This window comes from Myzus persicae, unplaced genomic scaffold (assembly GCF_001856785.1).
Source record: "Myzus persicae strain clone G006 unplaced genomic scaffold, MPER_G0061.0, whole genome shotgun sequence".
NCBI lineage: Eukaryota > Metazoa > Arthropoda > Insecta > Hemiptera > Aphididae > Myzus > Myzus persicae.
In genome coordinates, this window is record NW_019100469.1 from 1,630,889 (window position 1) to 1,657,077 (window position 26,189).

General features: G+C 28.0%; 2 protein-coding genes across 2 annotated transcripts; one reads left to right on the forward strand and one right to left on the reverse strand.

The window, feature by feature from the left end:
• Window positions 1-3,269: 3,269 nt before the first annotated feature.
• On the reverse strand, window positions 3,270-8,046 carry LOC111039447 (ribonucleoside-diphosphate reductase large subunit-like). Its single transcript, XM_022323012.1, has 13 exons — window positions 7,775-8,046; window positions 7,290-7,372; window positions 6,867-7,047; window positions 5,984-6,132; window positions 5,684-5,895; window positions 5,157-5,627; window positions 4,877-5,084; window positions 4,575-4,724; window positions 4,280-4,513; window positions 3,989-4,216; window positions 3,831-3,926; window positions 3,585-3,773; window positions 3,270-3,520 (listed from the first exon to the last, which is right to left on the reverse strand). Exons 1-13 carry the CDS (start codon window positions 7,812-7,814, stop codon window positions 3,458-3,460), a joined length of 2,304 nt encoding a protein of 767 aa, XP_022178704.1. The 5' UTR covers window positions 7,815-8,046; the 3' UTR covers window positions 3,270-3,457.
• Window positions 8,047-9,359: 1,313 nt separating this feature from the next.
• LOC111038295 (ribonucleoside-diphosphate reductase large subunit-like) lies at window positions 9,360-17,137 on the forward strand. The gene is made up of 14 exons (XM_022321363.1): window positions 9,360-9,803; window positions 10,266-10,354; window positions 12,729-12,906; window positions 12,982-13,142; window positions 13,216-13,418; window positions 13,476-13,701; window positions 13,768-14,009; window positions 15,201-15,402; window positions 15,482-15,631; window positions 15,699-15,920; window positions 15,978-16,190; window positions 16,249-16,344; window positions 16,417-16,605; window positions 16,666-17,137. Exons 1-14 carry the CDS (start codon window positions 9,752-9,754, stop codon window positions 16,849-16,851), a joined length of 2,409 nt encoding a protein of 802 aa, XP_022177055.1. The 5' UTR covers window positions 9,360-9,751; the 3' UTR covers window positions 16,852-17,137.
• Window positions 17,138-26,189: the final 9,052 nt, after the last annotated feature.

The window sequence follows — 26,189 nt, forward strand, 5'->3', positions numbered from 1 at the left end:
TAGGTATTGAAAACAATGTACAAATATTTCATAAAAGCTAAATTATTATATAATTGTAAAGACTAATAATTAGTGACTATTAAGTATAAGTCAACAAAAAAAGGTTTGGTTTCGATTCGATGACTCCTACGAAAAAAAAGTGGGCAAGTGGATGCCATCACTCATGTGTTAAATATAAATTCAATGATAAAAAATCATTGTAATCATTGTACGATTTTGAACAAATAAGGTCTGTGTTATCCTTTATTACTAAGTAATAAGTATATTTTATGATGATATTGCTAGTTATTTATTTTCCCATAGTAGGTGATACAGTAAGTTCAAATGTTCGTAATTTTGAAGAATTTTGACAACATTTTAACATTAAATTATTACTAAAAAAATTATATTAATATGATTTCAATATTTTTAAGCTGCTGCAATTATAACCACTTATGAGAAACCTTGTATAAATTGTTCAAGGTTTTTGACCCAGTGAAAATTTTATTATCGACGCTTATAGAAAACAAACTAAAAAAAAAAATGAAAATTGAAAATGTAAATGCAAATTAAATATAAAAAATATACCATGAATAGAAAATGTTTATACTAACATTCTATAGTTAATATTTTTTGAAAGCAACTAAATAAGAGAATCGTTAATTTAAGGTTAACATTTGAACTTCAAACGCTCAAACAAAATTAATGACTACAGTTTCCGGAAACTTTTTTTTGGTAATAGTATAAAAGCTTATGAGGAATCTCTTATATTACATTTTCAAATCTTAGATATAAAAAGACAATTTTGTATGAATTTCCAACCCAAAATAGAAAATTAATTTTCTCGATTTTGACGAATATTGTCAAAATTCTCAATTTAAACACGTATTATTAATATTGTGTATTTTCGATATTTTTTAATTAATACATAAACAAGTTATAAGGAATAATAATAAAAAAAAAATGAAAATTTCATGAGTCTATAAATAACTTAATAATAGCCAATTAATTATGAACCTATTATGGGAAACAGGCAATAGTTATATCATGGCTTTTAATTTATGAGCCGCATCAAAAAAGGGATATCGATTTTGTGAAAACTAGTTTTCGGTAATAATTCCCGTTTTTTTTAATTTTTTTTTTTGTTTTCTCAGTTATTTTGAAAATTACAAATAAATTTACACTATGACCTCTCAAAAGCTTAAACTAGGTCCAACTATCAATCAAAAATCTCTCTTAAAATTGAAAATCAAATTATTTGTTAGTGTTTATAGACAAAAAAAAACCACACACACACACACACACATCATTGTATTTATATTAGACAGGTTGTCTATAAAAATAAATCGTAGAATTAAAAGAAATTTTTTTTTACTGAATTAATGCAAAAACAATTAATAAAAACTATTAATTACAATGAATGAAACTAGGATTGACTTAATGATTTGTTATTGATTATGTAAGTAAGCAGATACATATAATAAGATAATAATTGTTTTATGATAATATGTGTATGAGGGTAAGAGTATTCTTTATGACTAAACATAATTAACATTAAACATACAACATACTTGAATATGTGTCATAAATAGTTACCTTCAATAAAATTACAATAATAGGTACCTATTCAGGAATGTTCAACTAGATAAATCATAATCACCCTATTCACACCGATGTAACATTGTCAAAACATTTAAAAGAATTAAAATATAATAGTTTTCAAACACTGGATCGACCATTATCATATAAGGGACTTAGGAATTAATTTTAAACCCACCCTTGACTTTCACTCACAAATTGAATCCACTTGTTGTAAAACACTTAATTGTGTTTTTCAAACGCATAGTTTAAGTTCACTATGATTATTAAAGAATAAAGATACATATTGCTTCTTGGTAAATTAAATTGAATAGTATCCAGTGATATGGTTAGTATATGACAGAATTAATGCAAACAATTAATAAAAATTATTTACTACAATAAATGAAACTAGGATCTTAATGATTCGTTATTGATTATGTAAGTAAACAAATACATATAATAATACAATAATTGTTTTATGATAATATATGTATGAGGGTAAGAGTATTCTTTATGACTAAACATAATTAACATTAAACATACAACATACTTGAATATGTGTCATAAATAGTTACCATCAATAAAATTACAATAATAGGTACCTATTCAGGAATGTTCAACTAGATAAATCATAATCATACTATTCACGCCGATGTGACATCACATCACACTGCGTCGACCATTATCATATAAGGGACTTAGGAATAAATTCTGAACACACCCTTGACTTTCACTCACAAATTGAATCCACTTGTTGTAAAACACTTAATTGTGTTTTTCAAAAGCTTAGTTTAAGTTCACTATGACTGTTAAAGATACATATTGCTTCTTGGTAAATTTAATTGTAGAATAGTATCCAGTGATATGGTTAGTATATGACAGTATGTCTGTGTACCACGAAAGAGAGGATAATCTCTCATTTGATGGTCAATATTCAAATTAAGTTCAACAAGTTAGTCAATTTTTCTATTCATACACCAGACATAAATAGTATCTTTACATAAATGAATTTCAGGGGCAACAATTTATGTTCCCTTTGCAATCCCACTCCATACCAAAAACTATGTATTTAACCATTCATTCTAAAATATTATGAGCATTGCTAAAAAATAAATCAGAGGCGCTACCTTTATTTAAATACTTTTGCTTTTCAGATCCATTACCTGTTATTACCTAGTTATTGTGTTGTATGATAAAGTATATTATTGTTAATCTTAGACCTTGGCCCGTTTTGGGTGATATAAACAAACACTAATATCGAGTAATTATTACTTATCTAAAAGTAATATTAAATGTCGGTACTATACATTCCTTTTAAATGATGTTTATATTAATGCTAACCATCTATTAACTAGTAAATATTAATACCACTTGTTTCCAAAATGTATTAAATAACTATTGTTATTGGTTTTATATTAAACTGTAGTCTGTAAATAGGATATAAGATAAATAAAAAATATTGCACATCTAATAGATTAAAGATGAATAAAGAAACCATAGATCTAGTGCACAGGCATATTATCTAGTAATCATAGTTAATTACTTATAAATACAATTAATCAGTAGGTGAAAAAGTGGAACTAAGAAATGTTCACTCAGTGCACCAATGTACCACCTTATTCACCCTCTTCATAAATCATCTCAAACACTTTAACTTAATACTTGGTGTAGTAAATAAATAATTGTAAAGCTTAAAGCAATAGAATTTAATATTTAACAGTTTATTATGATAACTAAAATAAACCAAATGAATAATTAAACTGAAAAATACAAAGAATTAACTTAACATTAAATATGTATAAAATATGAGTGCCAAAAATTACTTATCAATTATACGCCTAATTTTAACTTCTACATTATATGAATAGAAAAAAAAACATAATATTTACAGAAATTATTAATCTCGTAGATCCTCTTCAGTTTGCTTAATCCTTAGTTGACATACCCCAGTTTTCAAACCCTTAAAAACATTAAATAGTTCTAATACGAGCTTCTCATAAATGTTTTAAAATTACTAATATTACCATTTTCCATGTTGATATGTGCATTTCAGATATTATGTCTTCATTTGCTTTAACCATATTAAGAGAAAAAGCCTGTGATTGATCAATGAATGGAGCACGGTCAGCAGCCATTTGCACCAAAGCTTTTTGGTCAATTTCCCATTTTGTTCTGTACAATTGTTTTAAATCTTCTGGCAGGTCTTTAATTTCCTAAACACATAAATTCATTAGAGCTAAATGTCCGATATCTAATACCTAATAAATTACCTGTATTGAACCCATATTATTCACCAATTGAGATATTAATGACTCATCCCAAAGATTACGATCGTGCAAATCTTTTAATAAATATGGATTTACAACCTTGAATAAAAACATTTCATAAAAATAAAATTAATTAATAAAATTAAACAAATTAAAATTACCTGAATTTCTTTTGGTTTACTTTCTCCCATTGAAATATATCTACGTTTAACATTGGTGTCTAATGGTTCAATAGAATTCACATTTCCAAAAATTGTTGACTCAACTTCTGTATTTGAAATAACTGTAACCAAAGAATTCCGTAGTCCATGTTGTGCAATTTTTGTTTTTAGACTATTCCAATCCCATAAATTAGAGGGTTTTACATTCCACAAATCAAATTGTAATAACTGCATAAACCAAATTAATAAGTTTATGTATAAATATTAAAAATTTAGTTATAATTGTCTTACCCCTTTACTTGTCGGACTATTTGGATATGTTTTATATGGTCCATATTTAGTAGCTAGTTCACAACTTGCTTCTAAAGCACCATAGTAAATAGTTTCATGAATTTGTTTGTTAAGAATTCTAGCTTCTTTATTATCAAAAGGATATTTCATTTTAATAAATAAATCTGCTAATCCTTGGATACCGATTCCAATGGCCAATTGATTTTGTTTTAAACCAAATTGCAACTGTTCTTCCTAAAAGAAACTTATTAAATACTTGTTTAATGGAATATTATGAAAAAGTATAGAATTTTACCTTAGTAAGTATAGTATTATTGTTATCAATAATTTTATTCAAATCATAAGTTATTTTTTTTGCTGTCTCTTTAAGCTTGGAAAAATCAAAAATATTTTCTGATGTTAAAAACATGTCTACTGAAATTGAAGCAGTAGTACATGTGGCCACCTACAGTACAATGTTGAAATTAAATTACAATAAACATAAATATAACTGTATTTAATATATAAAATGAAAGACATTATTTAATTTATCTCCTTATTTGAATGCAAAAGTTAGTCTATTAATATTTAATTCTAACAACAAAATGTAAATGTTACTTCATCAGATGCTGTAAATTGCACAGTATCTCCATTTCTACCAGCACATTGGATTGTTCCCAAATGAGATTCATTGCTTTTAGCATTACACGCATCTTTAAATAACAATTGTGGTAAACCAGTTTCAATTTGAGATTGAATAATTTGCGACCATAACTTCCTTGCTTCAATTTGTCTTATAACAAAACTTTTACTTTTTAATTCATACCTGAGAATAATAAAAAATAATTAACCAAACGTTTTAATTAAACATTTTAAAATTATTTTGTTAAATGATTACTCTTTATAAAGGTTATCAAACTCTTCTCCGTGAACATCTATAAGACCAGGACAATGGTCAGGACTCATAAAACTCCACATTTCGTTATTTTGTACTCTTCTCATAAATTCATCTGGTATCCATAAGGCTAGATGACTGTTTTTTAATTTTATATCTGCAATAGTAGTCTTCCTAATTTGGTCAATAACTTTCATTATATCTGCATGCCAAAGTTCACAGTAAATTGCTACACCTCTAATGCTCTTAGGCCTTTCTGCAGTTTCTGCATGATGGACCATAGCATCGTATTGTTTCAACATAAGAGGAAGACCACTAGATTTCCCATTGCTGCCTTTAATATAAGTGCCCGCAGCACGTATTTTATGCACATGGACAGCGGCACTCGAATAAGGCAAAATAAATGTTGCCAAACGGTTGAATGTATCATAAATACCATCAATGCTGTCTGCTATCATTGCTACTGAATAATGACTAATAAAATACAAAACATTAGTACATATTTTTTTCTAGATAATCATACATTTTACCTAATAACTGAAACATTTAATTTTCTAGCAGCTGGCTGCAATTGCATAACCACTGGAGAAAACATACACAATTTTTGAGATAACATTTTGTATGTTTCAATAGCTGAGTCAATATCATCGCCATGAATACCTACAGCAACTTTCATAAACAACTGTTGAGGTCTTTCAATAGTTTGATTTTCAGATTTAACTAAAAAATTCTTGGTTAAATACTGAAAAACAAATACATATTATATTATCATTAGTGTTGATAATATGTATGTTATATGACATAATGTACAAAAAATAATTATATATTACTTTAAATCCAAAGTAGTCTAATATATAATCATTTTCATAATTAATTGCCTCATTTAATCGATCTTTATTTTTCATGATAATTTCATAAATATCATCTGACAAACCAATATTCCAATAATCATGATTTTTATGAATATCATCAATCACATCTAAGAAAAATAAAATAAATCTATATTAATTGGTTCATACGCTTAAGAGAACAAAACGCACAAATGTACAACATAACAAATTTATGTTCCAAAATTCCAATTTTGTGTAATAACTTTCTATAATTAAGTGAATTTACTTATTATCAACCTTAGAGGTAATAAAGCAATAAAATGTTTCACAAAGGTTTTTTGATATTTTAATTTATAAACAAATATATGTTAAGTATTACTAATTAAAAATTCTCATAATTCGCTTACAAATTAAAATATTTAAAAAACAAACAATGATATTACTTTTAAGTTTCATAATCGGCAAATTTACATTATATTTAAGGACACTACACCTAACTGAAAACTAACAGGGAGACAACATTGCGGATGTGGTGTCCTCTTAATAATAAAACTAATTCAGTATTAACGAAAAACTAGAGTTGAGTGTAATGGTATAAATGTACGAAAGTATTTATCAGTCTTTTAGACTAGAAAAAACTAGAGTTGTGAAAATTTTTATCTTGATAATTTATTCTGAATTATATAAATATAACATGTAATCAAATCAAAATGTTCGAATAATTTTTTAATAAAATTATTAATTTATAAAAGTACATTTTTACTTAATTGATTATTTAAACACCTAACATTTTATTCAAATAAAGCCCTTCTCCGGACACGCATATACTGATATAACTAATATTAGGTTTTCTATTCAATCTATATTTAATGAAAATATGTACCACTAAATTTTTCTTTAGTTTGCTTATGTAAATTAGAAATAGCAATGCGAGCTGCTAGCTTTTCATAATCTGGATGAATAGTAGCCATAGTAATTGCCATTTCAGCAGCTGCATCGTCAAGTTGAGATGTAGTAATACCAGTATAAAGACATTTTTTAATCACGTGAATTGCTGTTGCAGCCTAAAAAAATGTAATATAAAATTAACACTTTTACTATTACTATTTTTTTTATGGAAAACAAAATATGTACAATTATACCACAAATTGAGTTATAATTATTGTTATTATGTTATATATATTCAAATTCAACTATGAAAAATCTACAACTGATATAATCAGAGGTTTAATAGAATATTATCCATGGTCATATTATACTCATATTATATATTATTAATAAAAATAATAGCTTTGATTTAACTCACTGGATCAATTTTTTCCAAGCCATAGCATAACTGCTTAATACGTGCAATTATTTCATCGTAGTGAACACTTTCAATACTGCCATCTAAAATTACAATTGAAACCAGGTTATGTACATAATAATATGGTTATTATTGTAAATCAGTTATAGGTATTATTCGAAAATACTTATAACAGTATAAGCCTGTAAATCAGTCAAACAAAAAAGACATTGTCACAGATTATATGAAAATTAATTAATTACTTTAATATGTTAGCATCTCATATAATCTGAAACAACGCTATACTAATAATTTGATTTCTTTAATATAAAGATACAGTTTAATAAGTATTGACAATAATCAATAGCTTAATGTGCAGACGAGAAATCGTCTTAATTGACAAACACGTAACGTAATATATCATCATAAGTACCTATCTATTCATATAATAATATATTGGCAAAATATAACTCCGAATGAAGCATATTATGTTACACAGTACATACCTCTTTTTTGAACATACAAACGCTTCTTTAATTCAGCCATAATAATACTGAGTTTGGATTAAATAAAAATGTAATGTTAATACAAGTATGCGTATTTTTTAAACACTGAACAATGAACTCTCTCTTTGACAACAGCCAAAGTGCGCGAATAACGTAACGACCAACGGAAGTGGAAAAAGCAGATTACCAAATGGCAAATGGTTCCTATAGACCGTATCCTATAGCTTACATACGAATTAGTCGAGTTACTTATATATGTAATAGTATTATCAGTCGGCAAAGTAGATTTGAATAAACAAAAAAAAACCACAAGGCTGTAGTTTCGCGCCAAAATGCTATTGTCGAAACAGTGGCACCATTTAAAAAAAAAACTCGTATCGGACGTTTCGTTCGCCGAGAACAAAATTAGTGTCGGCAGGGAGATTACAGTTACGGGTTCGCAATGTTCGCATAAACATTAAATAATTTTATAAAAGAGCCAATAATAGACAATTCACAAGTCGTCGTCTTTGAATTTTTCAACAAGTATCGAGTACTGGTTAGGTTAGGTTAGGTTAGGAATATTAGACTACTGAATCAGTAACCGGAATGGATGATCTCAATTACCAGCCATCATAATAATGTTATCCAGGGTCGGATTGATGAACGATATAAAATTGTAATATTTAAGCGGTGTTATTTCAATTCCTAAGCACAAATGCACAATATAGACACAAACACTCCACTATTTGCTTAATTTAATACCCGTATTCCTTGGCATATTGAAAAAAACTAACACTTGTTGATTGTAAAAACGCGGAATAGGTGAGACTATTAATAAATAAATTTTTTATTGCCGTGGTAAAAATATGAAAAAGGTTTTCGTACTTCCTAAATCCTACTCAAATGACAATATGTCTGTATAATCTAGAAACTATAAAATTATGTTTTTTTTCATGTCGAGCCCGACCGAGAGCTGAATTCCTACTGAATAGTGAATAGTTCTATAGAAAAAATGTAAATACAGGTGTACGGCTATTCGCTTTACTATATTTAGTCTTAGTCCTTAGTCCTTAGATAGTTAGGCCTACTACTGACAAGTATAGGAAGTAGGAATGATAAGTACAAGTACAACATCATTACATTATTCACTGTAGTATTATAATGGTTGTTTAAGGTCCCTAAATACCGGAGAGATTTCATTCTCGAAACCCTGCAGTACACCTTCCAACTTGTAAAATTTCATTATTTGACCAGGACTAATGAGACTATAGGAAAATTTAATTTTCATATTGACTGCGGGCTCGATATAAATATATAATATTCTGTTGTTAATTTAATTAATAGTAATTATTGTGTAGGTCACGTCATAATAGCTATTGCTCCAATTGGACTGTGGCACAGAAATAAAGAATAGAAATAGAATAAGGTTTTTACTTTTTACATCCACTACAAATCCACAAATGAATATGAATATCGCCACACGACAATAATATACATCAATATTATATTTCACATTATTTTATGGTATGGCTTTGGGTACGACTGCAAGCCGCCATATGGTAAGGAAAAAACGCGGGAAACCTTGTGCTACTAATTACTATATCATTATTCATTATGTGTTTGCCGCTGTTATTGTAAATCGCGTGTTATCCGCTTTCTTTGTACGACTTGTTGGCGGTTGTTCGTTAAAAATTGGTCGAGGCTAGTGGCTTCCGAGTACAGCAGCTGCAACTACATCAATATTATATTATGTAACATGATCCACGATATGGTTAACTATTAATTTATTAAAGTGCATCCGGTTTTTGGCGAGCGGAGACATATTCGGCAAGGTGCAAACCAACTCCTCCAAACACACGCACACGTTGATAATTAATAAATCGTAGTCTAATATTGTCGATCGTACTTTTTTCATTGTCCAGTTACTGTCCGATTTTGCTATCTGTCGTCGGTGATTTTTAGTGTTACCTACCCCTCTTACGATCCTCCCCAATCATGACCGATTACGCGGCCAAGTCTAACACGAATCTGTTCGTTAAAAAGCGAGGTGAGTACTGATACATTTGTTTTTTTTATTTTTTATTAATTATGTATCCAATTAAGGTACCTACCTATTACAATATTAAGATAGTCATAATCAGCTTAGGTATGTGGGACTAGGTTAATTATAGTAAATTGACATGTTTGAATTTTAAAATACGTCATTAGGGATATACTGATCTTTTAAAAATATACCTTTATTATGACATTCGTATAAATATGGGTTCAGTTAAATTATCTTCGTTTATATAGCATATATGGACTCAGTGGTGGCCATTTAGAGGGTCATGCACTCATGCCTCTTGAATATGTGAATTCTCCCCACCCAGATATTTTCTACAAACAATTTTGTTACTTACGAGGTTACTTACTAATGGTAAAATTGTATGATATGTTTATTGTATGAATAAAGTTCATCTAAAAATTATTTGCCAAGTAAATCTGTTGTCATTAAAATATATTTGTTTAGATGGCCGTTTGGAAGAAGTGCTAATGGACAAGATAACATTGCGAATAGAACAATTATGCGATGGCCTCAACATGGATTTCATTGATCCGGTTAAAAAACATTTTTTATTTTTATTAGAGAATAGATTTTTTTTTATTAGCTTTCAACCAAAAGTTATCATAGCTCATCAATTAATTGAATATGCATAGGTACAAGATAAGGATATAATAATAATATTAACTGAGATATTAACTATGGTAATAATAATGATAAAAATATTAAATAATAAGAGATTTATGTAGTTAGTTTGAAAAATTCTTAATAATGAATATTAAAATGATATGTTGCCATAGACTAAACTTAGTTCTGTTATATAATATGTGTGTTTATTGTTAGATTAGTATGTACCTAATAATAATTTGGTACTTTTCTGTTATCCCTACTACCGCTCGATGCCACGACTACCGCAACCACTCAATTCTGTTATCTTGACTACGAAAGTAATATCCCGATAGTTCTATATTTTAATTTTTAATACCTAAAACACATGAATTATCATTTATATAATAATGTATATTAGTACAATGTCATCAAAATTATCACAAAACGTCAAATTACAAATTCTAAAATTATCACAGCAGTCGACTAATTATTCACGAATGTAATTATTCCAATCGACAACCGTACAATAACTCATATCCAAATGCTTTTCACAAAATTTAAGGAAGATCAATCCTACACTCCAACAATATATTAATCGGAGTATTGTTAATAAAAACAGACGACTATTTTCAAACCAATTAATAAATAAAGATTCAAACATCACAATTCAGCACATTAATGTTACTAATATTTTTAATATATATTGATGATGACTTACAACAAAGTTCATCGTTTTCTATTGGTGGTGGGTTCAAGTTCCTGGGACAGATTTGTGACAAGATGTGGGCTGAATAATTCAGGTAGTGAATCTAAGTCCTCAAAGAGGGGCGCCATATTGATTTTTAGGAAGGAAGAGTGCTGTTTTATCGCCTAGTTTCTGGGACAGCAAAGGTGATAAAGATACATTTATACAATTTTTTTAATTGGTTATTATGACACATGGTCCAATATTAGATATAACTAGCTTCAGTTAAAAATGCCAACTCTGTATGAGACTTGATGGTGATAATGCAAGCAGTATATTATGCCTACTTTCTGTGTATTATTGAAATAATATGTTTTATATTTATTTTGATTGCGGACATGCCAATGAGAGGCTATAAGTCAGCCACCTTGGTAGGCAATGTGCGAAAATTCAATTGTATGCATGCATATACCTGATCTGCCCGATGAACCACTGCAGGCAACCAATAAACCAAAAAAAAATAACCATTTCTACTAAATATATTTATATTTCTCCTACAACCAATAGCAACTGTATATAAACAAATATTTTCTTCTTAAATCTTTAAATTTCTGATTGAGCAACCACCCGGGTTGGACCCATCGGGTCCAATTGTAAAACTAAATCATCCAGGTTTGTGGCTAGTTATTTTAGTAAAATTAAATAAACTAAAATTGTACTCGCGCAGTTTTTCTGGTAACGCCAACAACGGAAAATGGAAAATGAACTCGTAATAATCGAATAATCATATTCCATATACATAAAACCTAAATTTTATCTCTGCTATCGACTATTGCTTTCTATGTAAAGAGAATATTACGGCTTTAAATAAAATCGAACGGAATAAAAACAATTCGAAAATTTAAACTTTACTTTATATAGTGAAACATAATATTAATACCTCAATTAATACCTAATATTCGATACACGACATATTTCATGTTGATTCATTTTTTTGGTGTTGGCCTGGGGCCCCATTTTAACGATCAATTATGTCATATGGACAATTTTATAAGCTAAAGTTTGTTGTAGCTTTTTCAATTCGAAAAAAATATTTCGGAACAAAAAATAAATCATCTAAAAAAATTTAAAAACAACGGTTTTTCCAAAAAAAATTTTGTTAAAATCTTCCCCTGGCAATTACGAACAATTAAAAAAAAAATTGAGTCAAATCGGCCCAGATGATCTCAATTGATGAATTGTTATACATTTTTGGCTCCATTTCTATACATAGATTGTATAATATTGTGTACTATTTTATTGTCATGGATGTTACCATAACGTTAACTAGCGCAATACGTGTGTACAATGTCGCAGTCGACACACAACTAAGGATTAATTTATATATAATATATATTTAAATTTTACTGCATACTTTTGTTATAAAATTAAATTAATAAGTGTTTTAATATTATACCTATATAGACATATTGTTTGTAATACATTTTGTAAGTTTAATATTATCGTTGGCTGATGTAAATGAAGTAAGATAATTGTCAAAAACTTGTCTCTGTATCCTACCCGGAAAATGTATTATTGTATTAATTACCTAACTAAAAAGTTAATATTTCACTAATTGTTAATCTTGTTACTTTTAGCCTGAAATTACACTACATGTCATTGGTGATCTGTGCCCAGGTATAACTACTGTACAAATTGACAATTTAGCTGCTGAAACAGCTGCTTATTTAACAACTAAACATCCAGATTTTGCTGTACTTGCCGCACGTATTGCAATTTCTAATCTTTATAAGGAAACTAAAGAAAACTTCAGTGGTAAGTTATTTATTCTGTTGTATTTCTATACATGATTATTGATATTAAATTGAATGATTTTTCTTACTATTGCAGATGTTGTTTATGATTTGTATAACATGCCCAACGAACGAAATCAAAGCCGTATGCCAATCATTTCTGATTATCATTATGGTATTGTCATGAAACATGCTGATCGTTTGAATAATGCTGTTAAACATGATAGAGATTATGCTTACAGTTATTTTGGATTTAAGGTATAGACTAAGCTAAAGAGTAATTCTTTAATCATTTTATTCAATGTAATATTATTCTTAAAATACATTTCAGACACTTGAAAAGTCATATTTATTAAAAATTAATGGTAAAGTTGTAGAACGTCCTCAACATTTATTAATGAGGGTTTCAATTGGAATTCATGGTGAAGATATTGATGCAGCCATAGAAACTTATGATTTAATGTCATTAAAGTATTTTACTCATGCTTCGCCAACAATGTTCAATGCTTCCACGCCTAAACCTCAACTTTCAAGGTGATACTTTTATTTTATATTTTATGTATATTTAAGTTTTTCAAAATGTTGGTTTAGTTGTTTTTTGGTGGCTAATAAATCAGATTCTTTGGAAGACTTTGGTAAAACAGTTAAGACATGTGCCAAAATTTCTCAATCTGCCGGTGGTATTGGTATACATCTCCACAATGCTAGTGCAGCTGGTACAACATGGACGAAGTATCCAAAACAGGAATCACATGGTCTTGTTGAACCGTTGAAAGTTCTTAATGATTTAGCTCAGTATATTGACCAAGGTGGAAGGGTTAGTGTATACTTTATTTTATTTAGCTTAAATTTGTTTTTTTTTAAATATATTTGGGTTTAATAGAGACCAGGGGCGATTGCTGTTTACATTGAGCCTTGGCATGCTGATATATATACTTATACCGAATTACGTAAAAATACTGGCAATAAAGAAGAAAAAACTAGAGATTTATTTTTGGCTCTTTGGATACCTGATGAATTTATGAGACGTGTTGAGGCTGATCAACCTTGGAGCTTAATGTGTCCTCGTAAATGTCCTGGTCTTTCAGATGTCTGGGGCGACGATTTTGTGAAACTTTACAAAAAGTATGACTTGTATTTATTATCTAAATATAAACTTAATAGTTAAAAATTCTTTAAAATAAAATGCAAAGAACCATTTAATCATTCAAACAGATTTTAGATCTAACCGGAATTATTAATAAAAAAGATTTTACATTGATATATATTTATTTTTGGTTTTGTGTATGTTTAATGTCAAATTTGGAAGCAGTAAAAATATTTCAATCTTGAACTTTGGGGATTGTTTTTAGTTGTAAATTAAATTTAGCTGGAGAGACTTGAAATGTTTGACTTTTTAACATTTTTCTTTGATTTATGGATACTTAATACAATTTTAGAAATTTTGTTTTCATACTCATGTATAAGATATTGAAAATTTAATTATGGGCCTTGATAAGTTAGTCCCATTGCAAAAGTCATAATATTTTAATTTTAAATACTCTAACTTCTAAAATGAATACAAGATTTCTAAATGATGTTTATTGGAAGGTGAAATAGTTAAATTTAATGCCACTCACATTTTTTATGGACACTTGTAATTCAAATTCTTACAACATTCATTATTCAAAATTTCAAACATTATAACAATCTATTATTTATACAACTTGTTATTTTTCAAAAAGTCATAATCTTTGTAATTTAAATGGTTAAACTTCACCATTTTATTATATTTGTATTATTCCTAACCATATTATATTATTATTTTGAATTTTGTACATAATATTTGAAAGACTTACTACCATTTAGACTAACTTTAATATATTAAAAATGTATGGCCTTGAACCTATAGACATTTTTCTACATTTTATGTTTTTGACAACAATTAGTTTGACATACAGTGTTACTTATAGTAAAATAATATACTAAATGAATAATAAAAATATAATTAATATATTTAAAAATATTGCTAGATATGGAGATGACTCTCACATCTTCACTCAAAAATATTATTTGTATGCAATGATTTTTTATTGAGTTAAAATAAAATTCACATATTACATAGACTACTCAAAGATAAGGTACACTCAATATTTTTACAAATTATTTTATAATTATAGTATAGAAACTTATTTATAAACTAGTTATAGGAATATTTTATTCAAATAAAATTATAAGTAGATTATTTACAGCTTGCACTATACAACTAAACATGTCATAATAGATATTAATAGACTTTAGATATTATTTAATAAAACATATGTCTTACTACCGTAGGTATGAAGATGAAAAACTTTACAACAAACAGGTATCAGCAAGAGAATTATGGTTCCGTATAATAACTTCTCAAATCGAAACTGGTATGCCGTATATGTTGTATAAAGATGCATGTAATGCTAAAAGCAATCAGAAAAATCTTGGTACAATTAAGTGTAGCAATCTTTGTACTGAAGTCATTCAGTATACTTCAGAAGAAGAGGTTCATCATATTTTCATTATTATTGATTATTATACTAGATACATATTATTTTATATGTGTTGTATATTTTATTTGATAGGTAGCCGTATGTAATCTAGCTTCAATTGCGGTGAATATGTTTGTAAAACCCAATGGAGAATATGATTTTGAAAAGCTTTTAAAAATTACCAAAATTGTCACTAGAAATTTAAACAGAGTAATAGATGTAAACTTTTATCCTGTCATAGAAGTAATTAAATTTATTAAATTAAATACAGTCTTATCCTATCTATTTATATCAAATTTTAATCACTTAGGCAGAAACTTCTAATAAAAGACATCGTCCTATTGGTATTGGTATTCAAGGGTTAGCAGATTTATTCTCAATGATGAGATTTCCATTTGGCTCACCTGAATCACGAAAGCTTAATTTACAAATATTTGAGACTTTGTATTATGGTGCGTTAGAAGCTAGTTGTGAATTAGCTGAAAAATATGGAACTTATTCATCTTATCAAGGATCACCAATTAGTCAAGGAGTATGTACTTAAAAATATAAGCATTGATACATGTTAATTTAATTGTTATGATTTTAGATTTTACAGTATGATATGTGGAATGTGAAGCCCAGTGATTTATGGAATTGGGAAATATTAAAAGAAAAAATTGCTAAACATGGTGTAAGAAATTCATTGTTATTAGCACCAATGCCTACTGCTTCAACAGCTCAAATCCTTGGCAATAATGAATCTATAGAACCCTATACAACAAATTTATATTACAGACGTACTCTTAGTGGAGAATTTAGTGTTAGTAAACTGTATACATGTGTTATTATTTTATTTTTAACTTATCTTCATACTCCAGGTGATCAATCGTCATTTATTGAACGATCTAATTAAGCTTGACCTATGGAATGAAAACATGAGAAATGAATTGATTTATTTCAAAGGATCAGTACAGGTAAAACTGATATTTTGAAAAAAATTTAATGACCAAAATGTGTACTTCAACTTAAGATTTATGTTATTATAGAAAATAAAAGGTATTCCAGACGACATAAAAGAATTATACAAAACAAATTGGGAACTATCTCAAAAAATCATATTAGATATGGCTGCTGATCGAGCAGCATACATCGATCAATCTCAGTCATTAAATATTCACATTGAGCAACCTACTATTAGTAAAATATCATCTGTACATTTCTATGGATGGAAAAAGGTAAGTTAATTTTACAATTTTAAACATTTTGAATCATTTATTCATTTATTTTTATAACAGGGCTTAAAAACGGGTATGTACTATTTGCGTACTAGACCAGCTGCTGATCCTATACAGTTTACAGTTGATAAAAGTACGCTGTCTAATAATGTTGCAATTCAAACTGAGAAGAATGATGCACTAAATATGGAACAATTGGTGTGCTCATTGGAAAACAAAGATGCTTGCACAATGTGTGGTGCTTAATCCCTGTGATACATAATTATACATTTGATCTGTAAGATTATTGATAAATCAAATAATGTCTATATTTATCGTTCATATGGTAATCTCACCAATAAGTTTTTTGTAATTTCTTTTTCAACTTTATTTTTTTGTATTATGTATTAACTGTAACTTATTATCTGTAGTATACTGTTTACACATAATTGGGAAACGTGTTAAAAAAAAATCCCAATTCATAAACAAATTTGTATTTTAATTTTATCAATTATAATTTTTTAATAAACCATATTGTGATAAAACCTTATTATATTTGTCTATCCATTCAAGTTTGGCACTTGCACCTTAATTAAAAATGCAAATAATGTAGTATTAAGAGATGTCAGTAAAATATTTGTTTTCTCCACAATTTAAAATATCTTAAATTGTGGTTTTCTCTCAGAAACACCCACAACACAGATACAACACTTTAACTTAAATTCGGTTTTTTATGAATTTTGAGTAATCTTAGAGTAAAATCACATATTACAAAAATTATAGAGAATAGTATTTTAAAGAGTATGATGTTAGAGTTTTATTTTAGAGTTTTATATTTAATTATTATTATTATTTACTTTGTACTCGACTTTCAAAATAAAAAAATAAAATGTTTAAATTAAAATAATGTTAAAATTGTTTTGGGACTCAAAAATATTATTCTCTATTGCTTTTTTAATGTAGGTTTTATTCTAACATTACTTAAAATCATAAAAAAAATGATCCCATGTAAATGTGTTAAGTTTAGGTTATGTTTGGGCCAGAGAGGACAACAAATCAGTGCACTGACATCCTCTTAAACAAGGTTAGTTACTATTCCATATTGTATATTTATGTAATTTTTAAGCTTATACAATTTCACTTAGTTGAATGTATTAAGATGGGAAGCCAATTGTTAAAGGACAATTTTACAAAACAATGATTTAATTAAGAAAGAATGATTGTATCAGGCGCGGATCCAAGGGGGGGGGGCAAGGGGCCATGCCCCCCCCGTAGACTCACGCTTAAATGGACTTGCATTACTTGCATTTTATCAGACTTATAGGCTGAAATTTTATTTAAGATGGCCCCCCAGTGTAAATACGTTCTAGATCCGCGCCTGGATTGTATGGTGGGAATATTGAAGATAGGTGGTGGTGAATTATGTTGATGTTTTAAATCATAGTACTCCGTGTACTAGAGATCGCCAGTAGTTGATCCAGAAATGACACAAGAAGGGGGGAGCCAAATTTTCAAAAATTAAATTACCTTTTTTTGGCCTAGTACAAGAATATAGCCCCAGTACCAATTTCCTAATAAATAGCATATTTTTGTCTTATGCAAAGCAATGAAAAAATTATGGTATCATCACAGATTAAATGTTTCATTTAATCTGTAGTATCATGGCGTCTTAGGTAATTTCGCTACACCTTCTGTAGCAGTGTCGTGGGTCCATTTTTTTGATATCCCATTAATCATTAGCATTTAATATAATATATTATTTTGTTGTTATACATTTCTATTTTTAACCTTACATTTTATAACGCCTGTACATTCCATTCAGCACGCTGCTATGGCGCCACCCACAGAATCAAATCGAATACTACACGCACACTAAGATTAGACATGAGATTTATGAGAAAAAAATTTCAAAATTTCAAATATTATTTTGGAAAAAAAAGTGTACATATTATTTGGTGATAAGAACAACTAATAACTAATTATTTATAAGTATTGACAAATTTAATCAAACTATTCACTATATTAATTAGGTGGGTATTAAATATTCTGAGAAATTCAAAATCTCAACTAATAGTTAGTACCTGCATAAGTGCATAACAAACGGTGTTCTCAAAAAAAAAAAAATATGTATAATAATATACTAAATACTAAGTATGTATATAAAATGTCATATATACATAATGGCTAATAGGCAATAGCACATACATAATAAAATATAAGTGGAATTCAATTTATATTTATTATATATTTATATCTACAGAGAATTGTATAGTCTAACCGTTATATTCACGGAATAGGTACCGATTCTCGTTTTATGTTCGGATATTTCTGAAATAATAATATAATTATCACTAATTAGTAATTGTTGAGCAGTAATGGTAAAACTAAAAGCTAATAAAAATAAAGTATCATTAATCGTTTAATTTAAAAAACCGGTTAACCACCAAGCAAAAAAAAACGGTTTCGGTTTTGGTTACCGTTCAAATCATGGGTTGTTAATGTTGGGCATAAAAACCGCTCTCTTGTTTATTTTCCTCGCTCTGGTTACAGAAAAGATAAATCCTCAAAACCGATTATTAACCGTTTTTAACCGATTTTCCTAAAACCGGTTTCCGTAACTATCATTGGCTTTAAAATGGACAGGAAACAGCCAAAGGCCAAAGCATAGTATTATTAATATTATTATAAAATAAATAGGTACTTTAATATTAGGAGAATTTATTTTTTAGTTTTTATAGTAACCGTTAGATGTCGTTGTTACATTGACGACATTAAATAAATAATTTATTTATTTGTCTATGATTGAAGATGATGAATGTGTCAAGCTCAAGAGTTTTTTAATCTCTAGTTTCATCATTTTAAGTCAATGGTAGTATACTCCTCGTAGACCGTAGTATAGCAGAATACTCCATAAAGCCTTATCATACATAATAAAAACGAATTTTATTTTGTGGTGATATACCTACGTCTTAAGATAGTACATTTTACAATAGTGTCAATAAATATTATTTACTACACATTTTTATTAAAATGTTTTAGTACCTACCTTATTATTAATCCCTCTCAAACATTTCTATCTTTTTTACAATATTTGATACATATTTTATACAAATTTTCTTTTAAGTATTGTACATTAGACAAGTTATACTCTTGCAATCTTGTTAAGGTCTATAATTAATAATATAAATATTATATTATATACATACAGGGATTGTACAATATTAAAAAAGAAAAGATTTTTTATATTTTATTGTGGTTTGAAGTATAGACTCACGATGTTCGGAGGCGTCTATAATTGTTGATCCTTTAATGTGTGATTCAATTGGCAGCATAATAATTTTAGTTGTTTGTTGATATTCAAATATATTATTCCAGAGGAATTTGGACTTTTCGCCCAAAATGTTAATTACTTTTTATTACATTATACGGCACTTACTGTATTACTTAGCGTTGTATGGGAAAGATAGGTCTGTTTTATATACTTTTTTATTGTTTAAAAAGTCTTTGTTACCTATTAATACCTATTATGTACATCGGATAAGAGTATTGTTTGATCTGCTGGTGGTTCATTCCTTGAAAGTTCAAAATACAATTGACCATTAGAGAAAACTTCACTTCAAAAATCTAAGTCACTTACTTTTTTAGAAAAATAGTAGAAAATTACTTGAACCTCAAACTTTGAGGGTCGTTTCTCGTTTCTGATAGAAAACTATACAACCATTTGGTATTTTTGAAAGGTTACAAGTTACAAAAAAAAATAGACTTTTTATGCAAAAACATTGGGCGTAATTCCACAAATATATTTTTATGTCATAAAGTTTGAAAATAAAATACTAGGTTCTTCATAAGTTTTTATTATAGTCATTTGATCAAAAAATTTAAAAAATATCAACTTATTTTGTTTTATAAACATTTGAAGCTGAGATTTCAATGTTTTTAAGAAGAACAACGTTTATGCTATTTTGCTGTGACTCAAAAATATTTTTTATGGGGATTCTTATACTTTTACTTAAGTACACTGCATAGTTTATTAGTATTATATTTTATACACACAATGATATTTTCAAAATATTTACATTCATTTTATGCTATTGCCTATATTTTATAATTTATAGGTATTAGTACGTATATTACTGATGCCTAATAGTAATATAGATAACTATTATAATAGGTAATATACAATTGTTTGATAACAAGGTGACAGACCGTCTCAGCTCAGAATTGTTCACGCGTAATGATTTATCATTGATATCAAATTAAACACATCCATTAAAATTACTTATTCAAAAATGGGATAGACTCAACTATAGTAAGTTGATTCCAAAGTAAAACAGAGCGGTTAGGTAACCTACCTTCACCCCCGTTTAAATTGTATTCTGGATTATACCAGGGAAATGTCTGCCGCCTGGTTTTATACAGCTAGTATTATTTATCTAGGAACAACTAGGCTAATGTTATTTCTACAGCATCGTACTATTTAACAACAGCTCGTAGGAAACAGTTGGTAAAAAAAATTGTCCATTTAGTATCGTTTTAATTTAAATCTGGCCGAACATACATAAATACAAATTTATAGTTAATTTTAAAAATTTAAAATATTAAATTAATATTAGTATCTATAGATTTTCCAAATATTTTTTTTATAATTCAAAGCTATTTTTACCAATAACCAATCGTCATATTCACATCGGTCGAAATCTGGCAACTTATAAAATAAAATCATCATTTAATATATCGGACCCAGTTTCGAATTGACCATAAGTCACTTAAAATCCTACCTATAGCAATCCTGTATCTTCTAGTCTCCATCAAACTTCCCAACTTTATACATACTTTATACATCTAATATTGCATTTAATTATATTTGGCTCTTATCTCTAACTGAAAATACGTCCGTATAGATCGTCTATAGGCGATTCCGTTATCGAAAGCGGTGACCCGCTACCTGTTCTACTCTATACCTTCCGATAACCCTACTCTGTTTTCTCCTTCAAACTTAGTTATCGACGCAGTTCAAAACAATAGAAATAATAATTAATAATAATAAATATCTTAGATCTTTAACACTAGATTATAATGGTCCTATAATATTATAATATTCTCGCCAAAAGCATAGACCAAAACAATTCTAGGTAAATGGCATATTTACTAATAACTGGTGTTATCAACAAAATGTATTAGTTACAAAAAAAATTTATATCATTTTTGATACTATTAGAAACAAAAACCTTTTAAAATTATTAACAGTCAGTCTCCAATTTCTAAAATTGTTAAGCTCCAAAATTCATTTCACTGTGACAACTTTCTTAGTTTAAATGAAAACAACATTTTTTTCATTTTGGAAATATAAAACATAAATCTAGTCTTCCTAAAAAAAAATCTTTTACCAGTAGAACTGTAGAACCATATTATTCTTCCCCTGTTGGTAGTTATTTAAATAAACTTCCAAACCAAGACGACACAATATCGATTTCTCTTGGGTTTACACTATATCCCTTAAATTATCAAAATTTGTCATACATTTTTATTTTTCCCCTCTTCGTTTCAGATCCAAATTGAATCTTTCCTATATTCTCCTATACTTGCTATTACAAACTCCAATCTCACAGATTACAAATAATCTATCTATCCTACTAAAAAAATGCCATTCACCAATATTAACAAAAATTTCGGTGATCTCTTCACATTCCATTCATTTGTCCTTCTTTGCACTCTAAAAGCTTAATCTTGTTTATGATTCCTTAAAATTCCTTAACATACCTATCGACCTCTCCTCCATCCTTTATATAAATTCTAAACCTGCCTCAATAATTATAATTGAATAAAATCGGTTTCGCTACAGGTATATAATAATATTGGACGTTGTATTGTTGTAGTTTACTCATATAATAGATAAAGTTTACTCATTTTATAATGTATTTTGCAGAACCAAAGCGATAGCATCAGTCGTTGATATTATTATATTATTATTTGATCAACAAACGGCGATAATGGATGATTGCATATATACATTGAATGTCGAAAGACCATTAAATAATATTAACAAAAAACCACTTTACCAAATTTAATGTTTTTTTTTATCGGATATCGCGCATCTAATTCTCGGATCATTAGCGTTTCATTAAGTCTTTTCGGAAAAATGTCGTATTATAGCAGACGCTGTGAGTAAAATTGAGACTTAAAAAAAATAAATTAATAAAAATCCAATTAACCATTTACCGTTCTAAAACCTTTTTTAAACTGGACAGGAAACGATACATAACAAGTAAATTATCAACATTTAATTTTTAATCGATATCGTTTATTCATTTGGAATTTGGATATTCTATATTCATTAATTATATTATTAAAGATGGAGTTTCCAAATTGAACTCGTCACGCACAGATTACAGTTTATTTCAATAAAGTATAAAGTAGTAGAATACGAGTAAAGTAAACGACGCTAATTCAACATCGCATGGAATCAAAGGGGAAAAATGCAAGGTCACCAACATCCTAACTCTAATGATGAATCGGTCATTTTAAGTAGGTAACATTTCATAATATTTAATGGCTAACTATGATTAAATGATTTTAAAATTGGTGTGAATTGTAGGGCTTGTTACATAATATGCCATATCCTATTGGTCAGAAGTTAACATATTACAGAGAACGATTGACTGGAACGTTTATATAGGTGAATTTAGGAAAGCTACAGAACCCAAATAAAAATCAAACACACCGGTAAAATAGCACAAATCTATTCGTGGTTAGGTAAAAATACTTTTATGAGTAAATATAAAAACCTTATATAGATATTATTTGATTTAAAAATGTTCTGCTATTATCCAACTGCAAGTCAACAGAGCACATTTTATTTCATTTTATTTTCAAAACGTATTGTTGTTGATTAATTACGCTCATAAGTCATAACTACTGCGTTTAAAAACATTTAATTAAAGTCATGCTATTTCATGTTTTAAATGAATAATTTTGTACACAAATGAATATTTTTCGTTAATAGCTATAATAATTATTTAATTATACGTAATTAGTCAATCATTGTATACTATTGATAGGTACAAGTTACCTTTACAACCGTAAAGAGTTTTAAAAATCAATATTGAATAGTTGTTAAATGTATAATTTAATTATAATTGATAATATATTTATTATAATTGGAATGTCATAATTAATCTTATGAACTAAATACCTACATTTTAATTTAATGTTAATATTTTATAACTTAGTTATTGTTTAAATTATATACACATTATATACTTTCTTGATTTGTGGTCCTTAATGATTTAGTTCGTAGAATACAAATAACAATGCGTCAAGGTGCTATTTAATGACAACTGTAACACACTGACACTTGTATACACATTATACTATTATTTAAACATCAATTAATACAAAATGCATTGGTATTATATAAGGAGTGTAATATATGTGTCAATACTGCACAAGTGATCAAAAAAAAGTCACTGGTGTAATGTATTATATAGTACCCATATTTCATCTCAGCTTAGGCACTGTAACCCAACCGTCGTCTGCCGCCCACAGTCTAAAGTCAAAACATTAAGTATTTATACACAAATACTATGATATATGGTCTTATAATTTATTCAATGCATGGAATAATAATATATCAAAATTTTTGATAAAAAATAACTCCTGGCAATGAAAAAAAATATATATAAAAATCCTTGTTTCATTTAGATATCCACCAAGTAGAATATATCACTAAAAATTATTTTAGTATACAAATATAAAATATTACATCATATTATAATTTATAATGGGCATACTATTGTCAGTTATTTTTACATATCTATACTGTTAAGGTTTAAAAAAGTACAAAGGTGCTTGTTGGTGGATACGAGGCCTCAACTAATCTTAATCTTAAATCATATTTGTGATCTTTAGAATATTATCTTTTATTGATGGTATACGTATACTGTATAGTAACCGAGCCACCAAATAAACCAAATTGAAAACTTCGATAAATAATTTTCATTTAGGTAGCAGAAATATTATGTTATATTATTACAGTTCATAAAACAAAATGTTCCCAAATATGTAAAGTTACTGTGAATAATATTATTGACTATAGATGCGATAAAATTCAGCTTTTAAATTTATATAAAAACATGAATAACAAATGATTAATAAAAAAAATCTATTTGCATATAATGGATTTTTTTTTATTCAGGACAACCAAAGAATATAAAATAAACGAAATTTATTGTATCAACATAAAAGTATCTACATCATACATAATAGTATCATCATCAATCTATCCCATATTATACCAAACAGTATAGACGGCATGGTGTAACGAACTGATTAGGCCAATAAATAGGTAGCGAAAGTGAAAACTTTATTTCGTTTATAGTTATCACTTAAACAGTCAAACTCATACTTGTGTATTTTGGTTCTTTGACGTTTCATTAAAACCCAGATTCTGTTGTAGAATATTGGCTGCAAATCAGATATTAACATATTTTTAAACGCTCGGACATAATATTTTTTCGAAAGCAAAACAATATAAGTATATAACCATTTACTCTGTAGTAAATTATTGATCAATAATACCTATCATATATTTTTAATCTCCAATTTTCGTAGTACGTATACATCCTTTTGAACGCTGTTTTATGTTCAATATATTGATGGAATTAGATTGGACAAAAGCATATTTTTCATACATAAAGGTACTACAAAATGTTAAGTGCAATTGGTTTACTGACCGTAAAATATAAGGAGCTCAATATTGCAAAACACTTATCATAAAATACAAATTTTGTTTTGGACGCAACTGGTCCATGCTCTGGTTTTTTTCATCAACACTTTATCTATGCATACACTATCTTATTTGGTATTAAAAGTTCTAACCACGAACAGTAAGTGATGACCAACGCGATCGTATTGTGGGACAAAAACGAAAGCTCGCCTTGTGTGGCCCCGACTATAGTTATTTGTAAAAATACTTCAACTTTTTCATTTTGGATACTCATTACTTATTACATAGGTACAACAAAATTATAAATGTTTTCAATTTAAGTTTAGACATCTAAATAATTATTAAAATATGAGCTATTAGAAATTTGATGTAAAAAGAGTTGAATATAGTATAATTTAAACTACAAGTTATTCAGCTGTTACGATACAAGCCAGGAAGGATTCATAATATTATGTATTATATGTACCATGTTGTACGCATACGTAAAGCATATATGTATATTATTATATCAGACACGTATCGTGTAACGTACGAGGGAATAGATTATTCGCACAATCGTATACCACAGTTTCCCGTCCGTCGAGGGAGATTTAGGATTTTCCGGTCAGCTCTTTACCACGGCCGACGGGGTTTTCCCTCCTGACCAATATAATATATATATATTATATTGTGCTGAGAAAAAGAAAAGAGAGAGGGACCGAGCGAGTCGACCATTGTTCGTTTGCGGACATCTGGAAAACGTTTACCATTTACAAATGTATAGATATCTTTCGCATTCGAGAACTGTACAAATAAATGCCAACCTATACATAACATTATTATGCACCTATATTATTATTACATAGACTCCGGTCACGTCGAATATTAAAGTCGACGTCGT

Bases quoted from the DNA above. Each gene is read 5' to 3' on its own strand.
- LOC111038295 (XM_022321363.1), top strand. From the start codon at position 9,752: ATGACCGATTACGCGGCCAAGTCTAACACGAATCTGTTCGTTAAAAAG. The intron at 10,355-12,728 runs GTTAAAAAACAT...TGTTACTTTTAG, and splicing joins ACATGGATTTCATTGATCCG to CCTGAAATTACACTACATGT. The intron at 16,191-16,248 runs GTTAGTAAACTG...TTCATACTCCAG, and splicing joins CTCTTAGTGGAGAATTTAGT to GTGATCAATCGTCATTTATT.
- LOC111039447 (XM_022323012.1), bottom strand. From the start codon at position 7,814: ATGGCTGAATTAAAGAAGCGTTTGTATGTTCAAAAAAGAG. The intron at 7,048-7,289 runs GTGAGTTAAATC...ACATTTTTTTAG, and splicing joins GCTTGGAAAAAATTGATCCA to GCTGCAACAGCAATTCACGT. The intron at 5,896-5,983 runs GTAATATATAAT...TTTGTTTTTCAG, and splicing joins TAGACTACTTTGGATTTAAA to TATTTAACCAAGAATTTTTT.